At 39.4% G+C, this 25,677-nt stretch overlaps 5 protein-coding genes and 2 long non-coding RNA genes across 12 annotated transcripts in view; 5 read left to right on the forward strand and 2 right to left on the reverse strand.

Moving 5' to 3' along the window:
* The window catches only part of LOC105269478 (uncharacterized), an 8,239-nt gene extending 2,208 nt beyond the window's left edge, over positions 1-6,031 (forward strand). For 4 of the 5 annotated variants that reach the window (XR_892446.1, XR_892449.1, XR_892450.1 and 1 more), the window contains exon 4: positions 5,945-6,031. This is a non-coding gene — a long non-coding RNA (uncharacterized lncRNA). The remainder of the gene's footprint in view (positions 1-5,944) is intronic. The other variant, XR_892447.1, reaches the window with a different exon arrangement.
* On the reverse strand, positions 1-9,250 carry LOC105269477 (receptor-type tyrosine-protein phosphatase kappa). Its single transcript, XM_011309772.1, has 30 exons — positions 8,945-9,250; positions 8,545-8,709; positions 8,212-8,495; positions 7,945-8,155; positions 7,522-7,872; positions 7,294-7,449; positions 7,005-7,163; positions 6,801-6,944; positions 6,602-6,720; positions 6,337-6,532; positions 6,164-6,228; positions 5,908-6,091; positions 5,732-5,850; positions 5,471-5,675; positions 5,068-5,394; positions 4,680-4,921; positions 4,548-4,620; positions 3,921-4,465; positions 3,521-3,816; positions 3,169-3,448; positions 2,990-3,077; positions 2,708-2,919; positions 2,488-2,628; positions 2,228-2,425; positions 1,802-1,998; positions 1,413-1,737; positions 1,144-1,275; positions 833-987; positions 635-770; positions 1-570 (listed from the first exon to the last, which is right to left on the reverse strand). Exons 1-30 carry the CDS (start codon positions 9,180-9,182, stop codon positions 496-498), a joined length of 6,018 nt encoding a protein of 2,005 aa, XP_011308074.1. The 5' UTR covers positions 9,183-9,250; the 3' UTR covers positions 1-495.
* On the forward strand, positions 6,905-8,300 carry LOC105269476 (uncharacterized). Its single transcript, XR_892445.1, has 3 exons — positions 6,905-6,980; positions 7,278-7,429; positions 8,181-8,300. It is a non-coding gene; the product is annotated as an uncharacterized lncRNA (long non-coding RNA).
* A 122-nt stretch (positions 9,251-9,372) lies between the features above and the next one.
* On the reverse strand, positions 9,373-17,964 carry LOC105269484 (receptor-type tyrosine-protein phosphatase T). Of its 2 annotated transcripts, none has more exons than XM_011309778.1 (31): positions 17,673-17,964; positions 17,375-17,539; positions 17,024-17,319; positions 16,726-16,936; positions 16,301-16,651; positions 16,095-16,247; positions 15,861-16,022; positions 15,601-15,759; positions 15,420-15,541; positions 15,131-15,335; positions 14,994-15,058; positions 14,716-14,911; positions 14,542-14,660; positions 14,278-14,476; positions 13,877-14,197; positions 13,521-13,765; positions 13,381-13,453; positions 12,750-13,294; positions 12,344-12,618; positions 12,024-12,291; positions 11,867-11,954; positions 11,710-11,786; positions 11,497-11,631; positions 11,303-11,443; positions 11,015-11,212; positions 10,745-10,941; positions 10,360-10,684; positions 10,146-10,277; positions 9,891-10,042; positions 9,690-9,825; positions 9,373-9,612 (listed from the first exon to the last, which is right to left on the reverse strand). In XM_011309778.1, the coding sequence occupies exons 1-31, from the start codon at positions 17,899-17,901 to the stop codon at positions 9,538-9,540; spliced, it is 6,015 nt and encodes a 2,004-aa protein (XP_011308080.1). In that variant the 5' UTR covers positions 17,902-17,964; the 3' UTR covers positions 9,373-9,537. The 2 variants fall into 2 exon arrangements, with proteins under 2 accessions (XP_011308080.1, XP_011308081.1); XM_011309779.1 differs by having other exon boundaries at positions 17,024-17,311; positions 17,673-17,764.
* Positions 17,965-18,089: 125 nt separating this feature from the next.
* On the forward strand, positions 18,090-20,330 carry LOC105269487 (odorant receptor Or1-like). Its single transcript, XM_011309782.1, has 5 exons — positions 18,090-18,954; positions 19,061-19,456; positions 19,576-19,780; positions 19,848-20,003; positions 20,075-20,330. The coding sequence occupies exons 1-5, from the start codon at positions 18,590-18,592 to the stop codon at positions 20,126-20,128; spliced, it is 1,176 nt and encodes a 391-aa protein (XP_011308084.1). The 5' UTR covers positions 18,090-18,589; the 3' UTR covers positions 20,129-20,330.
* Positions 20,331-20,437: 107 nt separating this feature from the next.
* On the forward strand, positions 20,438-21,648 carry LOC105269486 (odorant receptor 46a, isoform A-like). The gene is made up of 3 exons (XM_011309781.1): positions 20,438-20,909; positions 20,966-21,361; positions 21,541-21,648. The coding sequence occupies exons 1-3, from the start codon at positions 20,545-20,547 to the stop codon at positions 21,569-21,571; spliced, it is 792 nt and encodes a 263-aa protein (XP_011308083.1). The 5' UTR covers positions 20,438-20,544; the 3' UTR covers positions 21,572-21,648.
* Positions 21,649-22,604: 956 nt separating this feature from the next.
* LOC105269538 (odorant receptor 46a, isoform A-like) lies at positions 22,605-23,994 on the forward strand. The gene is made up of 4 exons (XM_011309875.1): positions 22,605-22,888; positions 22,947-23,342; positions 23,456-23,593; positions 23,716-23,994. Exons 1-4 carry the CDS (start codon positions 22,605-22,607, stop codon positions 23,726-23,728), a joined length of 831 nt encoding a protein of 276 aa, XP_011308177.1. The 3' UTR covers positions 23,729-23,994.
* Positions 23,995-25,677: the final 1,683 nt, after the last annotated feature.

Below are 25,677 nucleotides of genomic sequence, written 5' to 3' on the forward strand. Positions count from 1 at the left end.
TTCCAATTAACCCTTAACGAGAACAGTTAAAGTTTAACTGTTCTCGTTAAGGGTTAATTGGATTCGGTTAAGGGTCAGTGGATTTGGTTTAGGCTTAATTGGACTTGGTTAAGGGTTAGTGGATTTGGTTAAGGCCTAATTGGACTTGATTAAGGGTCACATGGGGGCACAAAAGTTACCGAGTGGTGAAAAATTCGAATTTTTCAATTTCAGTGAATAGCTCCTCGATTTTCACGCTCCCCTGATATTTATTTGAAAATTTCGAATTTAAAAGGTCATCAGTGTGAATAAAATAGGGCGAACTGACCAAGTGGTTGATAACTGAAAAATATCGCCTCAAATAGAAAACCAGAATAATTCCGCAAAGGTCCAATTAAAAAATTGACATAGACGTAATTAAAAATTTCAAGTTGTCATGATGTCATTTATTGAATGAGCAAATTACAATTCAAATTTATCACACGATACGCCTATAACTGAATCAGTGAAATAAAATTAAGTGAAGTTGGCGTAAGTTTCGAAATAGTCAGTGTAAATGACGGCGGCGTCGTACAAATATTCCAGTTGCTCCTAGATGCGATAAAAACATGATAATTACCAAGAGGCACTGACAAGTAATAAATTATTGACTTACTGGAGTGGTACAAAAGTCCGGCCTCGACCTTCTAATGGCTCGAATGGCCAGGGAAACATCACACTCCCTCTCCAATCCCATTCTTTCAAGTAAGAAACTCAGCGCCAAATAGAGTCCACAGCTGGTGACCCCATCACTAATTGAAGATACAATTTTTTTATCAGTTTCAAACGAGTACCATTGGTCATTAAATCTTACTCGCATAAAACGACGGTGGGACCATCGCCTCGGGGAATCCTCTCGGCGTATTGCCAAAAATCTACAAGAGTTATCGGTTTCGGTGGCTGTTTGCTCTCTCCGGACTGCCACCCCTTCAGAGATAAAACTGTTACTGGTTGTTCCCGCGAAGATTTCTATCCGCAAAAAAATTAATTCATGTACTCAAAGAAAATATAATGCGCCCTCACTGCGAGAAAATAAATTCCACAATTATAAACATTAACGAATTCCGTCGATTTCTCGTGTAATAGAAAAAAATGTTAATTAATGATATCCCCAGTTAAACTCACGCCTGATGAATCCGTCAGCAATATTTTTTCGCTGTAGCAGATATCTTCCTCGATCCTATTTTTCCGTCTCAACGTTATGAAAGACGTTGGTTTGACTTCTGTATCGTCACGTAATACGAATTCACAGCACGTCTGATAAGATACAATAAATTCGATAAATTGAATAATTCGAAAAATACCGAAGCCTAATGCGAAAATAATAACTGGATAATTTAGAGGGAGAAGAGAGAATCAATAAATTCTAATTGAACAAGTGAATAAACACCTACATGATCGTTCTCACGCGGGGACTGCAGAGCGATAATAAGTTCAACCCTAAATTCAGCCACCATCCTCCAGAAATCATTAAGTGTAGAAGGCAACGGCAATTGCGACGCGAGATAATTATTCTTGTTTCGCGCGCTGTCCACAAAAACTCCGAATATGTAATCACTATCAGGATCTGATGCTGGATATCTGGAAATCTGGATTTTCTGTCCGACAACGGCAGCTAATTCTGGATACCGATTTTTATGCAGATTTCCTTTGGATATTTCAATGGATTTTGACGGTGATGATTGCAGGGCTTCGTCCTGCCAAACGCACTCGTCGAGTCTAAATAAATATCATTGTATATCATTTGGATGCTGATTAATTTTTTGGGGAATTAATTAGAAACCTTTGGAGCTGTTGTGAGAGTTGTCGTTTCTGTTCTTGAATTTTTGCGGGTAATGTTTCGTTACAGGGCATTGCCGTTGAAAGTGTCAATAGACACTCGACCAATGTGAGATGAGCCAAAAGATACTGCTGTCTATTATCAACCATATTTGGTCTCTGAGTTCTGAGAATTTCCGTTTCCGCGAAGACGTCCACAACCTGTTGAGATTCGATAAAATTCGTAAAACTTAAATACAATCGCCGCCATCTTGACGCCATTCATTACCTCCATTTTGAATTGTCTCTGGTGTTCTCTTTTGAATGATAAATCATCAGTTTTTTTTCAACAAAATTATTGGATTGGATCATGGATCACGTAGGAAGAGAGCGAGAATAATTATCGATATAATTTTACAAGAAAAATCTACTGAAAAAATGGAAAATTTACCCCCTCAGCAGCAGCTCTGCGCAGACAAATGTCACACAGAATAATTGTTCCAGTTCGACCAACTCCTGCACTGCAATGAACTACCACTGGTCCATGACCGGTATTAGTCGCAAGTAATTTCTTCAAGTACGTCACAACCGATTGGGTGTAATGAGGCACTCCGTGATCAGGCCATGCGGTATAATGGAGATGCTCTACCTGGAATTATTTAAATGTCGAACGAGTGTATTGACTGACGAAGAAGGTATTGATTGACTCACTTTCCTAGTCTCCTGGCCGCACGTGACATTAAAAATTCGGAAAGTATAATCCGCAAAAGTTGTGTGATTAATATTATCCACAGAGATACCCCCGAACTCGCATTTCTTCTCAATGTCCGGCCAGTACTTCTCACATTTTTTCTGCAAAATAATTATCAATGGACTGTCTGCAGATACTAGCGATGGACTTCTGGAATAAATATTAGCGCCGGAATTTCACCTTTCCGCCTTCCATAACATTCGCCAGCATGCAAATCACTTGAACTCGTTCCTGCCAAACCATCCGCCAAAAATCATCGAGTGTATTTGATTTAGGCCCTTGTGTCGCGATATATGCTTTATTTTTCTTGTATCCCCTTACGTAATTCGCGTTTATGTAGTCGGAACACGGCTCGTTGGGGAGCTTTACAAGTTTTACTCGCGTTTCGTCATCTGCACCGTGAAATCTTTTCATTAATTTAATTCAAGAAGAACTTGAGGCGAACCATTGATATCAACTCACATGCTATCAGGTTCGCGTATCTATTCTTTGATCTATTATGAGGTAATTGGCCGTAGTCCCATGACTGGGTTTGACCCCTCGGGAATGTCTGCGTCAATTTTTAATAATAAAAATAAAATGCATACATTAATAACAATTCGCTTTTCACATTCAAATACCAAAAAATCGGTTGAACTCACGTCATATTGCTCCACTAATTCTCCAGATGCGATTCCATTTCTAACGTAATCGTGGAATTCCCTCAGCTTCACCAGCGACAAATGTTTTTTCGGTATTTTCTTCGGGGTTGGCACTAGGCCACGGATATTCACGTCATCTCCAACTTGTTCGATGGACTCTTGTTTTTCCAGAAGATTCATTCCATTGTGAGGACCTCGTGGATTTTTTCGGGGCTCAAGCAGTGGCAGGGGTAGATCGTCATCCGATTTTGTATCGGTTTCTATTATAACCGATCTTTTCCTGCAAGTCAAATAATTATCGAGTGCCCAGTACGACAGGGAATGAATTAATTGACGTCGGAGGCTCAGATACCTGTGTCTTCTCACGAAAAACCACCCAACTCCACATATGATCAACAAAATTAATACCAATGGCACTATCCATCCAGCAGGTGACGTCTCCATTATTATGTCGTTTCCAATTTTAATCGGATCGGATGTCCAACTCAGCAGTTTCTCAGATTTCACTGAATTACTGCTCTCTCCATCGCGCAACAAAAATGCGTAACGATACGAGCCATCAAAGACCGGACAATTCGTATTATTATAAATATTATAATAAAGTTTTCCATCGCCGATCGTAAATTGAGTGTTCGCTCTGTCTGACGTCTACAATAATAATAATTATCATTAATACACTTACATCTCAATCCGTGAAATGTCAAGTAGAATGGACATAAATTCTCACGCCACCGAAATTTAAACAAACTCACTGAAAAAGTTGCGACAGACCAGGCGTCGGTATACGGATCCAATTGCAATTGATTTTTTAAAACATCACTGATCATCTCAGTGTTTTCACATCGACGTGGACCGATAACTATAACATCCATAATATTAGTCACTGTGTCATTAAGAATTGCAGGTATGACAATATTAATTTGTGATTCTTCAGCATTGACAACGGGGGATTCGATTCTGTCAAAGCCAAATGCGGGTGGAATTGTCACGTTGACGTGCGCCACTCCTCCAGGATAGATTTTACCGAAACCCTGAATATGAAGTGCGTAGGAAGTCGAAGGCAGAAGGTCAATGCACTCGATGTAAAATGGTTGATAAGTCGATTTGTTAACTGGTATTGTTATAAACGATGTAGTCTGATTTTTCCACAGGGGTCTTGAGAGATTTGTCGATATCACGTCGATTGTTATTATGAATTTTACCAATGGGCCACCAGTTCTCCAGGGGTGGCTCCAGGTCAAATTTACTATTCCATTGCCTATGCATGGGTAACTCACCTTCTGAGGTGCATCAGCTCCTGAAAATTGAAGTAAACCTGATTGATTCCTGATTGCACTGATTTTTTTTTTACTGAATTCTCTCATCCTTCAAGGGATTACCCTTTTCTGTGAGGCGATTTACTATTTGAGATTCAGGTCCGGACTCTTCAGCGCCTTTGTTGTAAGCTACGACCTGAAAGTCACTCGTGAAAACTTTCCATTTGTTTAATTTCTTATTCGAAATTGACTCACCTTTATGAATTTAGAGGGTACTGCATTATTTTGAATATCTTTACACAACCAATTCTTCCATAATGGGCAGATGCTGTCGACTCCCACATTAAAACTTCTGGATTGACCATTCCCTGCGAACACAATCGCGTAATGACTGATGTCACCATTTCGTGGAGACAAAGGCTTCTGCCAGCGTAGGGTTGACCAATTAGTCGCCGAATTCACTTCCACAAGATCCAAATTTTCAACTCTCGGTGGTGCTGAGACATACGCGTAAACAAAAAAATTTTATCTTGAGAATTACTGCATGAAATTCCATTTTTCAAGTGGAAATTTCGAGTTAAGAACTTCAAATCACGGAAATATTCTCCAGAAGATTGATATTGTTATTAAATATTATACTCACCACTTGGAGGCGTTGTAAAATTCAAAGAAGTACAAGCTATCGGATTATAATTCGCACCCTTCACGTCGCGAGATACGTAAATCTTGACTTGATAAGTTTCCTGACCATGAATAATTATGTGTTTAGACTTGAACGAATTCAATTCAAATGACAAATCTTGCGTCATCTCGGAGTGGTGAAAATTCTTGACATCGTTACTCTGCCCACTAAAAATTACCACAGCCCCCGCAATTGGGCCAGTTACAGTGCTGCAATCAGGATCCTTCCAGGTGAGAGTGGAGTTTTCGACGATAAATTTCAGGTCTTCAAATTTTTCAGTGGGAATTCCTGCAACACCAAAATTAATCTCCACCTTAACGAGTCTCCCGGGTGAAGACTCAATCACTGAATTAATTAATCATACTCAATGCTCTAGTTGCAACAGGTGTTCCATTTTCCAGTCCTGCCTTAGAATGATAGGCCGACACGAGGAGATAATAACCGCCATAAGGCTTCAACCCCACAATTTTCCAAGAGGTCACATCAGGAGAAATCGTTATCGTTTTATTTTCATAAAAATCGGATATCAATTGTTGTTTCTTCTCCAGGCATCCCTTATAATAACGCAACTAAAAATCGAAGTAAAATCGTCACCTATTCAGATTACTAAAGCCTTCTTAATTACCTGAACAACAATTTTGTAACCTGTTATGTTGCCATTAGGATGAACCGGTGGGTACCAACTAAGTTCAACCGACGTACTGTCCACAGACTCCACTTCCAAATTAATGACCTTCGATGGCGCTGAACAGATGAAATCCCTCATTAAAAACCGAAATTACACTCACCAGAATGACATACCGGCTTCCAGGGTTTTCACATCCTTTTGTAATTGCAGACTGCCATCCAACCCCTTCACCTGGACCTGAAACAAAGTACCTGGTGGCAGGTCAGACAGTTGCACCGGCCAGACTCCAGATAGGGTCTGCCTTGAAGGCAAGAGTTCTACAGTGTACCAGCTATCTGGACAATTATGAGGTACATCCTGGAAGAAATGGAATAATTCATCATTACGTCCCTTAAAGCCGCAGGAATTTAAAACTGGCATTAGGCATACCTGATTCAGAGATTTTGATATTGACAACATTCTTTCGTCCACCTGTACGCTGTAGGAACTAGAGCCTGGGTAGCCCCAATGTTTCAATTTATCAATGAAATCGATTTTATTAATTAGAAAATAAATATTGAAGAAAAAAATGTGTGAAATATTTGGGTGCTGTCATCACTTACTTTGACATTTCGTCGTGAAATTACACCATTCGCCTTTCAAAGTAGCTTTCATGTTCTGAATTTCCATTATCATTCTCCCATTGTACTGTTTTCCAGCATTTAAATTGGTGAACGTAGCAGTTAATGATTGGCGAATGCCAGGATCGGTAGGGCGAGTCGTCTGAGCGGGCAATAGTGAAAGCACGGAATTTTCTGTCTTGAAAGCGAGTGAAAATTCAGGTTTTTCGTTCCTAGAATCGTCTGAAACCCACAAAGATCAACGTACCTGAAGCTGAAAGTAAAATGAGGCATTGATATTTTTGTAATCGTCATGCACTGGAAGATCCAGACGAGCAGTCGTCTCGGTGACGTATGTAATGGTTGGGCTCGGTGGGATATCGATGGCTGAAAGGATCAATTTTTCAATTTACAAGCAATTAAATTTTTATTCTAGGACCCACAATTCCAGGAGAACCATCTTATACCATTTTTGCAGTAGGGCCCTAGATAATATCTCTCTGCAGATGCTTGACAGGCGTTGCACTCTCCTGTGTACCTGTCACAACTGTTTTCAGCGCAATTCCCGCAATTCTTTTGGCAGCCGTATCCGTAGTGACCGGAAGTGCAATCTGAGGGAAATAATCAGTGGATCGATTGTTTCGATGGTAAAGTGAGACATGAGTACTCACAATCGCAAGTTTGTCCCGTTAGACCTTGAGTGCAATAACAGGATATTGAATTGCACATTGTTACACCCCAACAGTCTCTCGAAAAATATAAACTGCACTCCGTCCCGCAATTAGGCCCGAAATAGTATTTTGGACAGAGTTCACTATTACCAGAGATACCTGAGACGTAATGATGAGAGAGTAATCAATTAATTTCTCCCACAACAATCCCTTCCGAAAATGACATTATCCATGAATTTTATCACAAGTTATTAAATAATCGTTATAATTTAGATAATGGTATTCACACCTGTCGGCTGGAATACATCACCGGAATTTTTACTGGGAGTCACTACGAGACTGCGACCATCTTCAGAGAGCGCTTGACAAGTTATCACCGGCCATTTATATTTTCTCATTGATGTCCACTCCTGAACCGCAAACAGGTATACCCTCTTGACAGTTCCTAAATTGATATTAAATAAAATTTCCAGGGGTACTTCGTGTATAAATCATGATCACACTTGTGATGTCGTACCTTCCCGATAACACTCGTGAACATCAGCAATCGCCCAGTGATGACTCGAAATATTTCCAACGGGTGACAATTTAGTGACTATCCTGATGGCAATTGGTCGTGAATTATTATCGATATTTAATCGTATCTTGACGCGTCGCCAGGACGGAAGATTATGAGCTTTTTGAGAAGTGTAGCCATAGAATGTTTCGGTTTTCACGATACTGTTGCTTTCGTCGAATAGACTCACTTCCAGATCACACTGGGAACATAATCCTATCGCCAGACTGATACAGAAGACAGTATCAGTCTTAGCGATTTCCAAATGTGAACTCAAAACAGCATTTGGTTTATTGGCTACAGTATAGGAGTCTGAAAAGTTGATAATCCCATTGCATAATGATCATTTCAATTGTAAAGAATAATGAACAGTGAATTAATTACAATCATGAACGCGATATCGCTTGGGCTCACTGTCTTTGAGGTAATCCAGATAGACTTTGTAGATTTTATCTCCATTGTAAGGCGCCCAGAGCGGATAATAATCGTGAAACGATGCGACTATGTCGTTGGGATCGAATATGTTGATGGTCCAATGAACTTCCTCCCACTTTATGACGAATGTTTTCCATTCATACGAATGCAGTGGTACATTCTACGAAAATAATTATCGATTTCAGTCTGTAACCGGGAGATTCAGTGGACACTCACCCGAGACTGGGATCTACCCAGATTATGACATCTCCATGTTTTCTGAGGGACACCCTGATCATTGATGTCGTATTCACATCTTCTCCCGAGGACAGCCCCATTGGCGTCCGATGATCCGATTAAAATCCAGTAGCAGAAACTCGTTGTGTAATTCAGGGTACGACACAAAAAAAAATGAGCGTTGGAATGTCCTCTGATGGAAACAGCGATTGCACCGGATGAACCGAATTTTGTTATGAATGTCGAGTCTCTCCATCCAGGTACTATATGGTACTCCTTTAATCCTGAAAATAATGATTATTTCTCCGGGAGTTTAATGGGGACAGAGTTTACCTTGCCATCTACTGTCGAAAATCGGTCCCATGGGACTCTCCAGAGATTTCACTACTCTCCAGCCGTCGGGTGGGTATGGATTCCACCGGTTGAAGCATGGAGCACTCTCATTGGTGAAATCGCAATTAATGATGTTGTTTCTTAGACTATTCGACACCGAAGGACCTGCAGTGAATTGCAGTCAAAAAAATAGAGACGCTTTGTGACAATAAATATTATTTTTATGGGTGTGACACAATAAAATTCCATAATCTCTTGATAATTTTTGCAATTACGATTTTTTATCATTTATTACTCTGAATTATATAGGAGTTTTTAAATAGAATTTTAATGAAGATTGGAGAGAAATCCAGTAGATTGTGGGTTCATGGGGTTGGAGAAATTATTCTGCGGATCGTACCTGTGGAATTATTTTTTTCTGCAGGAGTCAAGGTGGTATCCGACCACACCAGGGGCATGTTCCAAGTAATTGATCCTGAAGGGTTGTCGCTGATACAAACAAGTGGGCGAGATTGGCGTGCATGATGTGCGCTGTACGGTTTATTTTTAACGGGCTGACCACAAAATGTGAACAACTGATCACTTGGCACTTCATTTATGAAAATAAAAATTGCAAGTAAAAATAATGAGAGCTTCATTTGCACGGTGGTGTTAATTTTTGTGTGATCAGTTCAGAGCCCAGTGGCTGACTTTATTTAGTCGTATGAAATATTGAAGTCGTAATCATAACGCGTCTTCCTGCCACAAAACGTGAATCAGCGATAAGAAAACTTGTGAAATAGATGTGTGCGGATGGAAGTGTAAAATTAATAAAGGAAACTCGATTCATTTTTCAGTGGACAACACTTTTATTAAATCGCATTCAGCATTTTTATTGAATACATAATATTATGAAGACAAGAATTGATATTGCGTATTCGTATCATCCCCTAATATTTTAAAATCACATATTTAAGAAGAGATAGATTATTTGGCTTAAATTTTCAGTGATAGCTACGTGAAATTAGCGTACGTCTCAAAATAATCGGCATAAATCAGGGCAGTATCGTACAGATATTCGAATTGTTCCTAAAAATGAGAAAGGATCGATGAAAATTGATGGTGCCTCAGCAAAAATGAATATTCATTAAAAAATCATAACTCACAAGAGCTCTGCAGAAATCTGATCTCGATCTTCGAACCGCTCTGATGGCCAGACAAACATCGCACTCTCTTTCCAATCCCATTCTCTCGAGTAGAAAACTCAGTGTCAAGTAGAGACCGCAATTAGTAACTCCATCGCTAGCAGAATACATTTATTTTACCCCACAATTACATTAAATATTTAATAATCCATTTGATCTTACTGGCACAGAACAACAGTGGGTCCATCTCCCCTAGGAATTTTCTCAGCGTACTGCCAGAAATTGACGAGAGTTATCGGTTTTGGTGGCGGCTCATTCCGTTCTTCCCAGCCTTTCAAAGAAAGAACTGTAATCAGCCGCTCTTTCGCTGGTTTCTGTGTAATTATTACATTATTCATTACTTCTAAGGCAAATCTCTCGATTCTATACCCAGAGAAGTCATAAAATCAATTGAATTAATTTATTTCAAGGCCTCACCGTTGACGAATCGGTTAACAATATCTTTCGATTCGTGCAGATGTCTTCGTCAACGAAATTTCTCCCTTTGAAAGTGAGAAAGGGCGTTGGATGCAGTTCCTCATCCAATTCTGGTATAAATTCACAGCACGTCTGAAGAATATATACAAATATTATTAAATGAGGCATAAAAAAATTTATCTAGCATTAGAATTGAGACATCAAAGACGCTCACAGGATCTTGTTTGTCGGGAGGCTGGAGAACAATGACAAGTTCGACATTGAATTCTGCGATCATTCTCCAGAAATCATTGACCGTCGATGGCAGAGGCAATTGCGACGCGATGTAATTATTCTTTCTCATTGCGCTGTCCACATAAACACCGAATATGTAATCACTGTCGTTATCTGTTGTTGGATACCTGGAAATGTGTAGAGCAGCACCGACGACCGCTGCCAATTCCGGATAACGATTTTTCGAGATGTTGTTCTGGGATATTTCCATCGGTTTGACATTCGGCGATTGCAGCGCTTTGTCCTGCCAGATGCTTTCGTCCAGTCTAAAAAACACCATTCATTATCATCGACGTAAAAATAATTGGACTATCTTATCCAGGAACCTCTGCTGCTGGATAGAAAGCTGCTTCTTGTATTCCTGAATTCTCATTGGGAGAGTCTCATTGCAGGGTATTGCTGTGGGCAACGAGAGAAGACACTCCACCAGCGCCAAATGAGCTAGCAGATACTGTTGCTTGTTGTCCACCATATTCGCCCGTTGGCTTCGCATCTCTCTGGTCTCGATGAAGACATCGAGAATCTGTGAAGAAATCACAGTTTTACTGCCACCACGCCTTAAATTCCTGCAACAAAATGAGTGAAGGACGTCTTACGCCTTGACCTGCAGCTTTCCGCAGACAAATATCACATAATATTATCGTTCCAGTCCTTCCAATTCCTGCAGAGCAGTGGACGACTATAGGGCCATGACCTTGTGGTGTTGCCAGTAATTTCTTCAGGTATGCAACGACTGATTGAATGTACAGAGGCACTCCGTGGTCTGGCCATGCGGTGTAGTGAAGATGTTCGATCTGAATATTTATTGCAGTTAATAAGATTCAACGATGTGAACAGGATCCCAAATCAATTTAAATAAAAGATTATTCCAATGTTATTGATACCCTCCGGGTTTCTTGGTCGCACGTCACTGAGAAAGTTCGGAATGTGTAGTCTGCAAAAGTGGTGTGAGTCAGATTGTGTACATTTATATCTCCAAACGTCATCTCTTTTCCTATTTCCGGCCAGTACTGCTCGCATTTTTTCTGCGAATGATTTCGAGATTAATTCTGTCATTGACGAAAAATTCATAGGTTACCTTTCCACTTTCCATGACATTAGCCAACATGCAGATAACTTGGACTCGCTCCTGCCAAATCATTCGCCAGAAATCATTGACTGTACCTTCTCTCGGCCCCTGGGTAGCGATGTATGCTTTATTTTTTTGATAGCCCTGGGGAATCCCACAACATCATGATTAAAATACTATCGATTTTGTATCGATTCTCCGAGAACAATCCCAGGAGATTACCTTGATGTAGTTCGCATTTATGTAGTCAGAGAATGGAGTGTCGGGTAGTTTGTCCAGCTTCACTCGTGTCTCATCATCTGTTTCCAAATTTTCAGATTCCAGAATATAATCTCCAATGCATCAATCGGATTCAAATAAATTTTATTATTAAACTTACATGCAATTAAATTGGCGTATCTATTTTTTGATTTGTTCTCAGGGAGTAGTCCGTATTCCCAAGACTTAGTCTGACCCCTCGGGAGTGACTATTAACAGAGAAAATAATAAATAATAGATATCTCCCGATTTGCCTCAATCATAAACACATTATGAACCTCATATTGCGCATTGAGTTTTCCAGAGTCAATCCCGTCTTTGACATAATCCTGAAAGTCTTTGAGTTTCACAACAGTTTCAGAACAGTTCTCCTGGCTTCTGTCACCGGTTGGAACCACATCCGGAGTATGTACCTCGCATGCTCCTATCAATGATTCTCGACTCGCAACAAGAAGAGACGTTTCCCTGTACGAGGGGCTTTTCCGAGGTGTAAGGATTGGTGGAAAGATGTCGTGTTCTGTGCGTTTGGGTCTGACCTTTCGATTCCTGAAACCCGATCGTTGCACATTCACCAGACACTTTTAATTCGATTATTTACCTTCTGGAGTAAAACCATGCAATCCCTGCAGATGCTGTCAGCACCAGCACCAGTGGCACTATCCAGGCCTCATGAGGAATTCTCTTGACTGGGCCGATCTGAACTTTATGCGATTGCCAGCTCAGCACCATCGCCGATTGATCCCCAGCCGATCGGCGACTATTAAGTACCACATATGCCACTACGTAAGTTCCATTAGGCAGTGGACAATTAGCGATACTACCATGCACTTTATCATTGCCGATAGTGAATGATTTATTCGCAACATCTATTGTCTGGAATCGATACATATCGAAAATACATCGAGATCAGTTGTTTGACGGATAAATTCCATTTTAGAAAAGTCAGTTACCGATTTTTTAATGTACTAGGAATTGAGGTGTGAATTACGCATCCAATCACTCACCGGAAATGCAGCAATGCGCCATGCACTTGTACTCGATTCCAGGCGCAAATCCTTTTTTGCATTTTTGGTAATCGGCCAGCTCGAACTGCACGGTTTGGGACCGATCAGTATTATATGAATGAGATTGTCAGTCGTATCGTTAACGATTGCCGGTATAACAATGTCGATTTGCGATCCCTGATCATTTATGACGGGTTCCTGAGGTTCAGTGAAATTGAAGGCCGATTCTGTGGTCACTGTTACCGTATCCGTTTCCCCTTCTGACCTGTTACCTACACCTTGAATCGTTAATTCGTACATTGTTGATGACAGCAGTTCCATCTGGGTCTCGTAAATCTTCTCGTAAGTGCTGATTAAGAACTCCTTGGAGGGTGCAATCTCTTCTCGGCTTAAATCTCTCGCTAAGTCGGTCTTCAGAACTCTAGCTTTGATTTTAAATATTCTCAGGGGAATCCCTGTTCGTCGCGGGTGGCGCCATCTGAGCTTTACAATTCCATGTGTCAAAGGCGATGGAACTACGTCCAACGGTTTTTCTGGGACTAAATCTAACAAAAATTTGGAAATATTTTAAAGTCCGCGGAGAATTTGTACACGTATTTTTCCAGAGTGATGTTTAATCCAGAGATTATACCTTTTTCTTTTAGAATATTGCTTTTTTCACTCGACTCTCCGGGCTCATCCGCTCCTTCATTGCGAGCCCTGACCTGAGAACATTTTAATTATTTCAAAAAATATAATTAATACCTTTTAAATCCGAAAATCGCAAGTTACTTGAATGTATCCAGAGGACTCATAAATTCGATCAACTGTTTTGCACAAGAAATCATCCCACAAGTAACAAGTTTCATCCGGGAAGGCTGTGAACTTTTTCGTTTCGACACGTGATTCAGGAACATTAATATCATATCCAATGATTCGACCATTGGTTGGAGCAAGAGGCTTCTGCCACCTCAGAGTTATGAGTTTCTTCTCCGAATCAACCTCGACAATCTCAAAATTCCGAACCTTCGGAGGAGCTAAAAATGCATTGTCGCTCATTAAACAGATTTTTTAATTTGCATCCAATCATTTGATAAGTTACAAAAAAAAATGCCAGCAATTATTCGCGTATTGGTCAGCTTACTCACCACTCGGAAGAGTCGTGAAGTTCAATTCAACAAAAACATTCGGATTGTATTTCTCGGCGATGAAAGCATGCAGTAGGTGCACCTTAACATTATAGGTTTCAAGTCCGTGTATTTCCTGTCGTTTGGAATCATTCAATGTAAATGAATGCCACGTGGTAAAGTGATAGTCCGTGAAATCTCGAACGTCAGGACTGACTCCAGCGAAAAATAATTGGGAACCATTAACCGGTCCAGTCCACATGTTACAATCAGGATCTCTCCATTCCAACTTCGATTTTTTGCTGTTAAACTTGAGATCAATCCATTTTTCCGTCGGTATATCTAAAAATAACAGATTATTCACTTAACAATCCGTTGAAATCAGTAAAATAATAAATGATTGAATCCAAAATAAATTGTACCCAATGGATCCGTCTCAAATCCTCTCGTTCTTTCCAATCCGCGTCTCGAATTGTGAGCGGATACCGTAAATGCGTAACCGACGAAAGGCATTAGATCGATTATCGCATGAGTAAGAGTAAGATTATCGACTTCAATAATTTTTTCTTCAAAATTCAGTTTAGCCTGTTCCCGGACTGCACAACCAACGTGATAGCTCGGCTGAAAGCATGCAAACGCCAATTATTTCTCAGCAGACAATGCATTGGGGATGATTTCATAATTACTTTTATCTTAATTGTATATCCGGTTATAATTCCATTGGGCCATGTAGGTGGGGACCAACTGATAGTGGCTGTTGTGCTCCCTATGTTATCAGCTTTCAAACTGATCACTTCGGTTGGTGCTGTTGATGAGAAAACGTTTTACCGAGAGCTAGTGCAATTTCAGGATAAACTTACCGGCCTCTAGGGTCTTCACTTGTCTCTTCAAGTACACTTGACCATCTAGACCCTTCACCTCGATTTCGTAATCCTCGTAAGGCCTCAAATTAGTGAAGTTGGCCGGAAATTTACTAGAGCTTTCCTCCGATCTCCGTGGAGACATTGAGAAAATCGTAATGTAGTACCAATTATCTGGACAGGAATCACCAGACACCTGCGGACAAACCAATTCGATAAATATCGAATCGATATTTATTTCTTCAACGATAATCTTTGATGATGTATTTGCGCTTCACCTTATTCGGCAATTTCGTCACTGTCAAACTTCTTTCGTCTGGGGTGACGATGTAATCCGTGGCGTCTACGGAATTCAGAGGGAAAAAAAATTAAATGTTCATATGATTTTTATAAAATATCTGAAAAATAAAATTACTTTGACATTTGGTTGTGAATGTTTCCCAGGTTCCCTCCAAAATAAATCTGCCGTTTTCTATGGACATTATCATTCTCACTCTGTACTGTGTACCAGCAGACAATTTTTTCAGCAGAGCATTGAAAACCCGTGCCCCAGGTGTTGAAGAATTGGAATTGGATGTTTCTTCTGCGCTCCAAGATTCGTAATCAGCGCTACCATTTTTCTGCAATTAAATACAAATAAATATATTTCAAATTAAATATATTTTCAATCGAAATTATTTGTTTATTTAGATCGTAGGACTTACATTCAAGTGGAATTTGAAGGAAACGTCAATATTTTCACATCCGGGAATAATATTTGATACGTGCGCACTGTGGGAGGTTACATTGGAGACGAGTGGAACCGATGGCGGATGCACAGCCTCATCTGCAATTTTCCATGGAATATTTAACTCAATTTATCTTTGCATAGCGAATCAGACTTACCGTTTTTACAGTAGGGCGGGATGAGATATTTATTGGGGAACGATTGACACTTTCTGCATTTTCCGGTGTAAATATCGCACACACCCAAATTTTGGTACCGCAGGGCACAGCTTCCACAGGTTTTCGAACAGCTGTACCCGTAGTTCCATTTATTACAATCTAAAAAAAAGAAGGACTTATCAAAAAACAGAAAAAAATAAATTGTTATTCAACTTTGAGTTGATTCGCAACAATTTTCATCCGTGAATTTTCACACTCACTGTCTGCGCAGCCATTCCCTTCGAAACCGGTAGGACAATAGCATTCCTGTTTATCACACATTATCACATTACGACAATCCGAGTCGAAGTCATCCTGACATCGTGTAGAGCAATAAGGGCCGATGTAGGATTGTTCACAGAGTAGGCTATCATTTTCAAATCCTAGAGTCAATCAAAAAATATTATTTCTCTATTAAATTCAATCACACGTTATGATACTGTGAAATTGATTACTCGAGGACTGAAGAACGGCTTTCATGTTCCTTGCAGGATCCATGATCATCCGGTTCTCCTCATTATAGGACAATTTTTGACAGGTGACATTTGGCCAGTACCAACGGGGATTGCTGTCTTGAATAGCAGTCATGGATGTTTGTTTCGAAGTATCTGATTGCGGAAAAATGATTAGAGGATATCTGAGAACTCTAGCCTTTTATTACCTTTCGGTAGACATTCTCGGACATTCGCAATTGCCCAGTGACCGCTTGTGCGATTGTTTCCCGATCTCGTAACGATCCTCACGGTGAATGGAGATGAATAAATCGAGATGTTTTTCACTTCTATCTTTGCATGTTGCCACAGTGGAAGATTATGATCACTTCTCCGAGGGATTGAACTACCATTGAATATTTTCGATACCACTGCTCTATCGTCTCCATCCATTATACTCACTTGCAGGTCACAATCAGCACAGAGTCCTATCAACAGGTCAATGCAGATGTCATCGGAATCATTTGGACCCAATTGTGATCGTAATTCAGCGTTTGGAATTCGCGTTAAAGTGTAGGAATCTGAAATTTATTCATAAATTGTTGAACGTTTCAAACCGTCAATCTCAAAATAAAGTTTTAATCAAATTATTTACAATTGTGGAAGCGGTAAATCTTGGGAACAGTATCTTTTGGATTATCGAAGAATAAATAATACTCTTGGGATGACTCAGTATTCATCTCTGGAGGTTCATCATCAGTGTATGAGAGGACTAATTCGTAGGGATCATGAATCGTTATCATTTTATTCTTCTTTTCCCAGGTGAGCATGAAAGTTTTCCATTCCTCGTTACTCAACGGTTTATGCTGCAATGGCAATTTGGTAGCATTAATTAACTGGAATTAATGAATATTATATTTATGAATCGATGGACGTGAATGAATTCAACTCACGTTGGGTCGCACTGCCAGAAGGACTTGACAAGTTGAATTCGCACTAGGTGCACTTCCATCTCCAATCCCACTGGCACATTTTCGTACTCCACTGCTTTGTTTCGCAGGGTGATTTGGCCATCCACCGAGAATAATCCAATAGCAGAAATCATGGTAATAATCCTCTGAAGTGCAGACGAAAAAATGGGCATTACCATCGCCTCTTATGGAAACGACTATTGAACTCGTATCCGTTAATTTTGAAATTAATTTTAATCTGCCTCTCTCAGTATTGAATGTCGTGTGTTCCTGAAAATCTGGGAATATAAATTATCAATTATTTTATGGGTTGAAATTTTTCTGCTGTCGTACCATCCCATCTGCTGTCGAAAATTGGGCCCATCGGGTGCTCCATGGACCCAACGATTTCCCATATGCCGTTGACTTGAGACCATTTTTCAAAACACGGATCCTGTTTATCATCGAAATTGCAATTTATTCCGTAAATTGTTGGAATGGAATTCGAGAGGGTCGGCTCTGAAATTAATTAATTAATTAAATTAATCTACTACATCCGAGGGAGTAAAATTTTATTTTGACACTCAAACTGAGAAGAAATAGAAAAAAAATTAAATTATATTCTTGGATTAATATTCATAAAAAATGGTACTAGATATTTTTTTTCTGTCTGAATACGCAGAATCTGCGAGTTTCCATTGTAGATTCGTATTCCAGATGAGGGCATCGTATGGATTATCACTGATGCACTTTAACCGACGTTCCATCTGAAATGACCAGGTGCTCAATGAAATATCTTTTCCACGGTACGTCAACAGCTGATCACCAAAAACTTGTAAGCCAAACAAAAAAATGATAATCAAAATTCCGAAGAACTGCATTCTAACGCGTTAAAAATTCTCCGAATTTATTTTGTCGGCAATATTATGACCACTGCGAGCACTCCGTCGAATAAAACTTGAAATCGTAATCATACTACTCGTCTTCCTGCCACAAATGCTGAATCAGCGATAAGAAACCTCTGAATTGATGGGAGTGTGCGGAAAAATAGGGGAATATATTTCTCTCGTCATCGTACACATCACGAAATGTTTACAAAAAAAAATTCAACACCCCCAAAAATTACAAATATATAATATCGCACAACAGGAGTATTCCCTGCTCTCAACGTTTTATTATCAAGAAATGGCGAACAATAAATTGAGGGTGAAGTTTTCCCTGAGTGAGCCCTCGAATGTTGCAGTACAGGGAAATATAAACGTACAATTACGAGAGGCATAATAAATCGTAATTATTCTCTATTCTCCCCCAACAAAAGTTCCGTAGAAAGACGCAAATCGAAGGGGTGGTATTGTCTCCAGACGGATACAATGGAAAAAATTGTTTCGACTATCTAGAGAAGAATTTAAAGAAATTCGTTGGGACAATAGAAAAAGGGGAGAAATATCGTGGCACATCGACATATGGTTGACATTTTTAATCAACGGTGAATACTAAATGATGTGAGTGGAGTATACGGAGTGAATTGTCTTGTCATTATTCTGACTTCAGTCAAAAGAAACAACCGACATGGCAATATTGAGCGAAAATTTTCGCTTCCTTTATTATTTCGGTATATGGCCGTCAGTTTATTGGCACTCGAGATCCTGGAAGACTGCTGTCTATTCCATCTACACCAGCTACATCATCTCCAGTATTTACTGGTTCACAATATCAGGGTCAATCTATTTACTCGTTATAACTGACGACGTTGAGGACTTCTCTGATGCTTCATTTATGCTGCTATCACTGCTCGCTCTGTGCGCTAAAATAGTTGTAACTATTTCCAAAAGATCGGAGATCGTTGAAGTCATAGCAGCCCTTGAAAATTATCCGTACAAACCGGTGGATCCAGACACTCAGATGGTGCAGGATAAAGTCGATGAATACATCAGGTAAGCAGATGCAATTTTTTAAACAACTGTGGATTAATAAAGTGTTCTTTCAGGATTTTGAGGGGAATGAGGGAATTCAGTGCTGATTAATTTTTTTCATTACCAGATTGTGTACAATTATTTATGGTGGACTCGGGGAAGCTTCCGTGTGCTGTGGCACCATTGCTCCTTTTTTTCAAAATATACCTTTTGGATTTTTCCCGTATAAAGCTTGGGTTCCTTATGATTATTCCGATCCTGGAATTTATTGGTTTACTTTTTGTCAGCAACTTGCCACTGTCTTTATCGCTGCTAATATCAATATTGGGTTTGACACCGTTGTATTTGGATTACTCATGCAAGTGTGCGCGCAATTCAAGATGCTGAAGCATCGGCTGGAGATGATCATCCATGAATATTCTGAAGAGCGAATCATGACGGGGGACAAAATCAATTTTGCTCTCATGAAGAATTATGAGGAATGTATCACTGAGTGTATTAAATCTCACGTTGCGATATTCAGGTACGAATAGAATACGAGTAAATTTAATTTATGAGAAAAATTATTAAATTATTTCGATGGTGATAATTATTGTTCACAAAAATATTTAATTCTCTATTTTTTTCTATTTTTATTCTCAGATTATTCGACAAGATAAACTCCATCTTCTCCAGCTTAATTTTTATCCAGTACTCTGTATCATCGATCATCATTTGTAGCTCTGTGTTGCTGTTATCACATATTCCCGTATCTTCTTCAAAATTCCAGTTAATTATGATGTACATGTTATGCATGTTATCGCAAATTTTCATCTGGTGTGCAGCTGGAAATGAAGCGACTCTCGAAGTAATTTCAATTTCATTTAAAGTAAGATACTAATAGCGGCATTACAATTATGAAGATGTTGTTTCAGGGTCAATCCATAGCGAGAGCGATCTACAATACAGAATGGTATTACCTGACTGACAATATGAAGAAAAAACTGGAATTTATGATGTTCCGTTCAATGAAGCCAATTATCTTCGTGAGTTATCACATCGTCGTCCTCTCATTGCAGTCTTTCTGCGTTGTATGTTAATCATTTATTTATTTATTACTATTCAATTTTTGAAGTTAAACCGAATGAGAGATTATTTGCAGCTCCTGAAAACCTCTTACACAGCCTACACGATGCTGCAGCAATTTTCTTATTGACGTCGTGTCCGCGATCACCATTTCCACATGTTGAAAATGCAGATGAATAATTATTTTATATGACCCTAATTGCATCTTTAAAATTAGATCCATTCGTGATATTTTATTGTTTCCATTGAAAATGAAAAATAGTACGAGCGAACTCTATTTCTGTTTTTTTTTTCGATTGTCATTTCACTGGCAAGAATTGAACGGGGGAGGGATATTGTCTCCCGATGAGAACAATAGATTGAAGAATTGTCGTTGGAAAATATTCGACGAAGCAACAGAAAAAGGGGGAAAATAGGAGAAATACTGTGAGGCATCGACATATGGTTGGAATTCTGTAGTAGCTGTGAATACTAAATGATGTGACTGAAAAATCCCCTGTGCTCTTCCATGTCATTCTTCTACTTGCTACCGAAGAGTCACCACCAATGGCACTATTGAGAGAGAGTTTTCTTTCCCTCCATTACTTCGGTATATGGCCGTCAGTTAATTGGAAGCCTAAAACCTGGAAGACCATCGCCTACTCGCTTTACACAAGCTACATCATTGTCAGCATCTACTGGTTCACAATTTCGGGGTCTATTTATTTATTCGTTATAAGTGACGATGTTGAGGATTTCTCTGACGCCTCATTCATGCTGCTGTCGATGCTAGCGATGTGTGTCAAGGTAATTATAGCTATTTCAAAAAGATCTGAGATTATAGGAGTTATCACAGCCCTGGAGAATCATCCGCACAAGCCAGTGAATCCCGAAACTCAGTTGTTGCAGGACAAAACTGATGAATGGATCAGGTGAGGAGACTCATATTTTATGATTAACAGTTGATTAATCAGGCTATTTCATTCAGATTTTTTACAATTTGTTACGGTGGACTGACGGAAGCTGCTGTATCTTACTCAACAATTGAACCGTTCTTCCAAAATCTACCATTTGGAATTTTGCCATACAAAGCATGGGTACCTTATCCTTATTCAACACCTGCTATTTACTGGTTCACCTACTGCCAGCAATTGATCAGTGTTTTTGTGGCTGCCAATCTCAATATCGGTTTTGACACTGTTATATTTGGTATTCTCATGCAAATATGTACGCAATTCAATATGCTCAAGTGTCGATTGGAGATGATCATTGATGAATTCGATGCCAAGCAGATCGCCTCCAGCGTCCAAATCACTCCCACATCATCGCAGATGTACGAACAATACATCCTGGATTGCATCAAGTATCACATCGCAATATTTAGGTACTCGTGATTTATTCAATCATTAATAATTGGTGGTGGTAAATATTTCATGTGATATTTTCCAGAAATTTCAATGCAAGAAATCATATTTATTGATTAAATGGTCAATGAATTGTTCGGTCTCTTTCAGAATATCAGAAAGAATCAATTCCATTTTCAATACCATAATTTTCGTGCAGTATGCAGCATCCTCCATCATTATATGCGTGAGTGTCCTGGTGATGTCGCAGATGCCCGTGTCCTCTCCAAAATTCATGTGGGTCGCAATGTATGTAGCCTGTATGTTACTGCAAATTCTCATGCTCTGCGCAGCTGGAAATGAAGCTACACTTGAAGTAACATAATCACGATGACTTTAACGAAGTAATTAATCAACTTGTGATAATATTCTAGTGCGAGAGTCTGACAAATGCTATTTTTAATACAAAGTGGTATCTCCTGACTAGCTCCATGAAGAAGGCATTGATCCTCATGATGGTTCGTACCTTGAAGCCTATCGTCTTCGTGAGTCACCACATCATCGTTTTGTCTCTGCAGTCCTTTTGCGTTGTGCGCTCATCATTTATTTAACAATTGTCAATCAATTTTGGAATGTCATCTAATGACAATCCATTTACAGCTCCTCAAAACCTCTTACACTGCGTACACAATGCTGCAACAATTCTCTGATTAATATTCATCATGGAATCGCTCAGTGTTTATATGAATTCGTACGGTAAATTGTATAACCCCATCCGCTGACTGATTTATTTTACTGAAAGGACATTTTATCAACTTCGTAAAAATTGAGAGGAGTGGAAATAAAATTTAGATAGTTCTAAATCCAATCGCTGTTTATTTATATTCTCAATACGATTTTTTCACGATTTTCTCTGATGTCTCATGACCTCCATTTTCAGAATCCAGAAGATGATGATATTACATGAATGCATATTATTGTTGTAATTGTATGTATAATGTGTTATAAAAGTGATGATTACTTGGATAATGAGCTGCAGTAGTTGATCGTGATTTTCCTGATAGCGTATTGGTATCTCACAGTGGATTCCATCTCCCGACCCCATGAACAATGAAAAAAAAACAAAACGTTCACGGAGTATTCCCTTTTATGCAATCGTAATTTCACTACCGAGAATTGAAACGAGGGGATTGATATTGTTTCCCGACGAGAACAATGGATTGAAGAATTGTCATTGGAAAACATTCGCCGAGGCAACAGAAAAAAGGGGGAAAAATAGGAGAAATGCTGTGGTGCATCGACATATGGTTGGAATTCTGTATCTTCAGCATCTACTGGTTCACAATTTCGGGGTCTATTTATTTATTCGTTATAAGTGACGACGTTGATGATTTCTCAGACACCTCATTTATGTTGCTATCGATGCTAGCAATATGTGCCAAGGTGATGATAGCCATTTCGAAGAGATCGGATATAATAGGAGTTGTCACAGCTCTCGAGAATCAGCCTCATAAGCCAGTGAATCTGGAAACTCAGTTACTTCAGGATCGAACTGATGAGCGGGTCAGGTGAGTATAATTTTTCTCTTCAAGTACACACGTTTAATCAAGGACTCTTTCTATTCAGGTTGTTCACCGTTTGTTACGGCTGTTTGACGGAAGCTACCGTATGTTATGGAACTATCGCTCCATTCTTCCAAAATATTCCTTTCGGATATCTGCCTTACAAAGCATGGATCCCTCATGATTACTCAACACCTGCTGTTTACTGGTGCACCTACTGTCAGCAATTAATAAGTGTTTTTGTCGCTGCCAATCTCAATATTGGCTTTGACACTATTATTTTTGGAAGTCTCATGCAAATATGCGGGCAATTCAATATGCTCAAGTGCCGATTGGAGATGATCATTGATGAATTCGACGCCAAGCAGATTGGCTCGCAGAGCACGACTAATCCAGCGCTACTTCGAACGTATGAAAGATATATTGAGGATTGCATCAAATATCACATCGCAATATTCAAGTATTTATGATTTATGATAATTTATAATAATTTATATTTTTCTAGGAGAAGCGTGAAATCATTCCAGTAAAATTGTATTTTCCAGGATTAAATAAATTATATATTTCTTCTAGAATCTCTGAAAGAATAAATTCCATCTTCAACAGTATAATCTTCGTTCAGTACTCTGCCTCCTCCATCATCATATGCGTGAGTGTCCTGCTGATCTCCCACATGCCAGTATCATCACCAAAATTCATGACAATCGCCATGTACGTAGCATGTATGTTGCTCCAAATTCTCATGTTCTGCGCAGCTGGAAATGAAGCTACACTTGAAGTAACAATTACGATAATTACCCACAGGAATAAATGTACCGACTATTTTATTTCAGGGTGAGAGCGTGAGGAATGCTGTTTACAACACAAAATGGTACCTCCTGAGCAATCCCATGAAGAAATGCCTCTACCTGATGATGATACGTACGTTGAAGCCCCTCGTCTTCGTGAGTCATCACATCATCGTTCTTTCACTGCAGTCTTTTTGCGTTGTGCGCTCATCACTAATATCAAATAATAAGTTAATCCGACAATTAATCTAATGACAAATCATTTACAGCTCCTCAAAACGTCTTACTCAGCATACACAATGCTCCAACAGTCTTCTGGTTAACGTTTATTACTCCATATTTATAAGTATATGATAGCAGGAAACAAATGGGTAACAATTGTATGAAGATCACACTTGTAGAATAAAATTTAAGTCTCGACTGAATTCCTGGCTCACCTGATGTCCCCTCCAGAGAGAGAAGTCAATAATCCATTTAAAATTCTTCCATTATAAACCGATATTTCTCCCCCTAAGGTACCTAGAGCAATTCCCCCTTTGCGAGAAAATGAAGAAAATGAAGAGACAGTATGAATTAAAAAATGGATAAAAACGTGGGATACTGTCATGTGGTTGGAGCCTGTGCTAGTCTAGAATATGAAATGAAGGGAGCGAAAACAGCAGCAGTATTGTCCTCTCATTTCTGAAATTGATATCGAGGGGTTGACATGGTATTGTTGAGAGAGAGCTTGTGGTTCCTTCGATACTGTGGCATGTGGCCACCAGTCCACGACAGCTGGTGGTCCCATGTCTACTCTCTTTACACAATTTACATAATTATCGTTATGTATTGGTTCACACTATCTGAACTGCTCAATCTCCTGATGACAACTGATGACATCGAAGATTTTTCCGACACCTGTTTCATGCTCCTGTCGACAGTAGCAATTTGCGCCAAGATCCTCATAACTCTGGTGAAAAAATCGGAGATCAGGGAGGTACTTTCTGCTCTCGAGAGCTATCCACATAAACCGATGAGCCCGGAAGAGCAGAACATTCAGAACAGCTACGATCGACAAGTCAGGTGAGGATTGATGTCTCGTTAGATGAATCGTTACGTGATTAACATAATTCTCTGTGAAGATTTATTACGCTATTTTATGGTGTGGCCACAGAAATAACTGTCTGGTGCATGACAATCTTCACGTTCTTTCAAGGAATTCCTTTTGGAGTTCTGCCGTACAAGGCGTGGATACCCTACAATTACACCGGAGCTAAGATGTACTGGTTCACTTATTATCAACAATTACTGAGTGTTCTTCTCGCTGCCAATCTCGACATCGGATTTGACACCATTATTCCCGGATTTATCCTCCAGATATGCGCACAGTTCAATATTCTCAAGTGCAGATTGCATCGTGTTGTCAATGAATTTGACAACATGAGGTCCAAGAAATTTGGAAATTCTCCTGAGATTTATGAAGCTGAAATCATCGAGTGCATTAAGTTCCATCGCGCTATTATTGAGTACTGATTTCTGTTTTCTTTGATAATATTCTATTTGTTCTATCTGCGTACGACATTATTTTTTGTTTCAGAATAGCTAAACGAATTAATTCCATCTTTTCGAGTATAATATTTATCCAGTACGCTGCGAGCTCCATAATAATTTGCGTCAGTGTTCTTCTGATTTCGCAGATGCCCCTGTTCTCTCCCAAGTTCCTGGCGCTCTTCATGTACCTCTCCTGCATGCTCTTGCAGATATTCATGTTCTGCGCCGCTGGACATGAGGCGACTATTCAAGTAATTTAATACGTAGCAGTCGTTTGGGTAATTATTAATGGATTTTTTCAGTGTCAGAGCATGACGAACAGCATCTTCGGGACTAAGTGGTACCTTTTGAGTGATAGGGTGAAAAAATATCTCATGCTGATGATGCTCCGAACACTGAGACCTGTCAGATTCGTTAGTGGATTCATTATTGTTCTATCCTTGGATTCATTCTGTATAGTATGACATTTTGTATTGC

Source organism: Fopius arisanus, unplaced genomic scaffold (genome assembly GCF_000806365.1).
Source record: "Fopius arisanus strain USDA-PBARC FA_bdor unplaced genomic scaffold, ASM80636v1 scaffold00070, whole genome shotgun sequence".
NCBI classification, from domain to species: Eukaryota; Metazoa; Arthropoda; class Insecta; order Hymenoptera; family Braconidae; genus Fopius; species Fopius arisanus.